Source organism: Vigna unguiculata, chromosome 7 (genome assembly GCF_004118075.2).
Source record: "Vigna unguiculata cultivar IT97K-499-35 chromosome 7, ASM411807v1, whole genome shotgun sequence".
Taxonomy (NCBI): Eukaryota; Viridiplantae; Streptophyta; class Magnoliopsida; order Fabales; family Fabaceae; genus Vigna; species Vigna unguiculata.
Genome location: NC_040285.1, coordinates 9,267,092 through 9,270,609, shown reverse-complemented (window position 1 = coordinate 9,270,609; position 3,518 = coordinate 9,267,092). Strand labels below are relative to the sequence as shown.

Genomic DNA, 3,518 nt, shown 5'->3' with positions numbered 1-3,518 from the left:
TTTATTTTTAGTCGATGTAGAATTTTTTACATACTTTTCACATTGAGGTATATATATTTTATATGTGAAACTGAATATTAATAGATGATCCGATAACAAGTATAACTAGACCCAATAAACATCAAATTTCATTAAGATAAACTATATATATGTGATTCTGATACTATATTAAAAAGTAGACTTTAAACCTAACTCAATATCACATGACCAACTTATAAAATGAGATTTACACTTACTTATATACTATAAATTGATCCTCTTTTTAAATAATACTCAATTTTTTATTTTTTTAATCATATAAAAGTTAGACTTGAATTTGTAACTATTTTTGGGAGAGGAATTTGAATTGTATAGCCAACAATTTAAATTAATTTTGATGCTAATTTAACAATCATGGATATCGTTTTACAAGGACTCAAATCAGCTAACGTAAACCATTTGGCGGTTCGTCTATAAACAAAACAAAAATTGGATCTTTCTCACTTTTATTGTTCTTAATATGAATAGGTTGAAAAACATTGTGGTTGAGAGCCAAGTGCATGACATATATATTGACTGAAAGAAAACAAAAATGATAAAATAAAAAAAGGAGAGCTTTAGAAAAAAGAAACTAAATTTTTTGAAAGGAAGATAAGGGGAGGCTTTATCTTGGCCATATCTAGTGTCTGTGGGACTGGATCATTCAAAATCATCATCATAATTTCCCAAAAAAAAAAAAATATTATTTCCTCTTTCCATTCAAATAATTAGGAAATGGCCTCCCTGCCCTCCCACCAAAGTCCCTTCAAAGGCCATTGGTTGCTTGGAGTCGTTGAAATGTGTGATGCAATTTATTTAAGGTCATAATGTATCTGTGTGTACTTGGGGTAATTTCTTCTGCTTCATCCACTTTACTTTCAACTGCAGCAATCTCGTTCCGATCTAAAATTTCAACTATTAAAAGTCGAATATTTTTCTGTTGGCAAGACGTTGTCAAGCGCTCCCCACCAAATCGAAACGCATGTGATTTTCAACGCGTAATTATAATTGAAATAGAAAAGGAAAACAGTAACACAAGTGTTTGGTTAAGAATCCAGAATGAAAATATGTACCCAAAAGGAAAAACAGAGAAAAAAAATCTCAAATGAGACAAACAAGTAACCAATCACTTTTGGCACCTACTCCTCGGCAATTCAGAACCAATCCCAAAACTTTTCGATAAGATGAATCAACAATTCTCATTGAAATATAGTAACCATTTATTCTGATATTAGAAATATTAGAAATATACAAAAACAAAGAACAGCTCATGTGATGTGAGTTCTTTTAATTTCATATAAACTCTGGACAGGATTCTCCAGCCAGCCGGCCATGCCCTCTCTAAAACACCAACCAACCTACTTACGCATTATCGTACATATGTAGTTTCAAAATTCTACCATATCATAAAAATTCTCTCTATTAATTAATTTTCAATAACACGGAATATTCAACCCCCCTCAGTTTTTACACGCACATCAATTTTTCTTTTTCTTTATTTACAGATTACATCATGCGTATTTCCGTATCCGTATCCCGTATCCGAGTGTAAGTCTACACTGAAAGTTAATCACATGATGGAACAAGCATTGGGGTTCTCATCGCTGAACATCTGCGGAGGAGGAGCGTTAGGGTGCATGTAATACGGTAGAGGTGGCTGCATAGGATAACCATGGTTCACGTACCCTTGCTCCACGTAATGATTGTTAATACCGTAGGATGGTTGAACCTCCATAGCGTAACTTGTTTGACCGGGAAACTGTCCTCCCTGGTACCAGAACGAAGGAGGTGGGTTCGGGTACATGAATTCCATTTTGTTAACCTCTGCCTTCGCCTCCGCCGCAGCGTCTTTCTCTTTCTTCTCACCGCCACCGTCTTTCTCTTTCTTCTCTCCGCCGTCGGCTTTCTCTTTCTTCTCTCCTCCTTCTTCTTTCTCTTTCTTCTCCTCCTCTTTCTTCGGAGGCACCACTTCCACGTTTCGCTTCAGCTTCTCGTTCAGGTACGGCACCATCTCCTTCACGTCCATCGTTCCCTTCACCGTCACCAAGTCCTTGCTTCCGTCAAGGCTCACCGACTCAACACCTGCATACCACCACCATCACCGTCAAATTAGCCACTTAACCGCCACTTCAATTATTAATCAATTGCTTGAATTATAATAATCAAAACGTTCATTTAAAAATGAATTAGGTGAATTAGGTCAACTTTCTCTCACCTTTGAACCTGAGAATGATTCTTCGGATTTTCGCAATGCAACCGTCACAGTGCAGTTTGATCTTCAAAACCACCGTCGTCTGTAGCGAACCGGAAATTAATCAATGGAAAAGTTTAAAGTCAGTTACTGAGGCTGAGCTTAACGAATTTAAATTTTTTAAAATCAAGATTAATTAATTGCTGATTACTAACTAATTAATTACCTCTTTAGGCTTTTCTTCTGGTTTTTTCTCCTCAGGTTTCTTCTCTTCGGCCTTCTTTTCCGGCGGTTTTTCGGCGGCGGCCTCTTTCTTTGGCGGAGGTGTGACAAAATCAACCTTCTTCTTGGTTCTCTCGGCGAGCTTCTCTCGAAGCTTCTCGGCGTCCATTTTCCCGGTAACGGTCACTTTGTTAGAAGATAGATCTGCCTTAACGGTTTCCACACCTGAATGTTTTATCGGCATTTTCTCAATTTCAAAATCGAATTTATACATAAACTAAAATTTACTTCAACAAATTGAGAAAGATTAAATTTGAATGATGAATACATCTAGGCCAAAATTCGATCACTACGATTTACAGTACCTGGAAAATGGCGAGCGGTGCGTTTGATCTTCTTGACGCATCCCTCGCAATGCAAGTCGAGTTTGTAAACGACAGGGGCGGGTCCTTCGTCTTTCTTGGGTGCTCCATCCTCTGGCTTCTTCTCTGTTTCATTCTTTGGCTGGTCCTTTTGCTGCCATAAACGACACGAGTTTAATTAGAAACACATGATTGAAATTTCAGGAGTCTAGTGAAGAAGAGAACGAATGATTGAACACACACGGAACTGAAACTAACCTCTCCCATTTTTGCGTTGCCTAATAAAGTATGAGGAAACAATAATTATAGTGTTGTGATGAGGTAGCAAAGATAAGATTTTGGTGGTTTATTTGAAGAGTGGAAATGGAGGCAAGGAAAAGGGTTATATATATAAGGAAGTAGGGGTGAGTATAAGTCACTAACGGTGGGTGAGGTAATGCCTGATGGTGGGTTTGTTTGTTGGGTCAAGACTAACATCATGCGTTATGTATGCATATCATGCATCATGATGTGGTATGTGTTGATGGTATTTGTTGGCATGGGAAGGTTGAAAAAAATATATTTTATTTAGTTTTACCAATGGTGGCACGTGTGTGCGTATATTTATAAAAAAAAAATGAGAATTATATTTGGTATAATAAATATAAATATGTTTTTATGTAAATGATGTAAAAAAAAAGTTTATAATGTTGCCGCCGAATAGGACTGGTTGTAATTGAGAAAAA

At 36.7% G+C, this 3,518-nt stretch overlaps 1 protein-coding gene across 1 annotated transcript; it reads right to left on the bottom strand.

Moving 5' to 3' along the window:
- Positions 1-1,220: 1,220 nt before the first annotated feature.
- Positions 1,221-3,300, bottom strand: LOC114191786 (heavy metal-associated isoprenylated plant protein 6-like). The gene is made up of 5 exons (XM_028081179.1): positions 3,052-3,300; positions 2,797-2,947; positions 2,436-2,656; positions 2,234-2,312; positions 1,221-2,100 (listed from the first exon to the last, which is right to left on the bottom strand). Exons 1-5 carry the CDS (start codon positions 3,058-3,060, stop codon positions 1,589-1,591), a joined length of 972 nt encoding a protein of 323 aa, XP_027936980.1. The 5' UTR covers positions 3,061-3,300; the 3' UTR covers positions 1,221-1,588.
- Between the last annotated feature and the right edge of the window lie 218 nt (positions 3,301-3,518).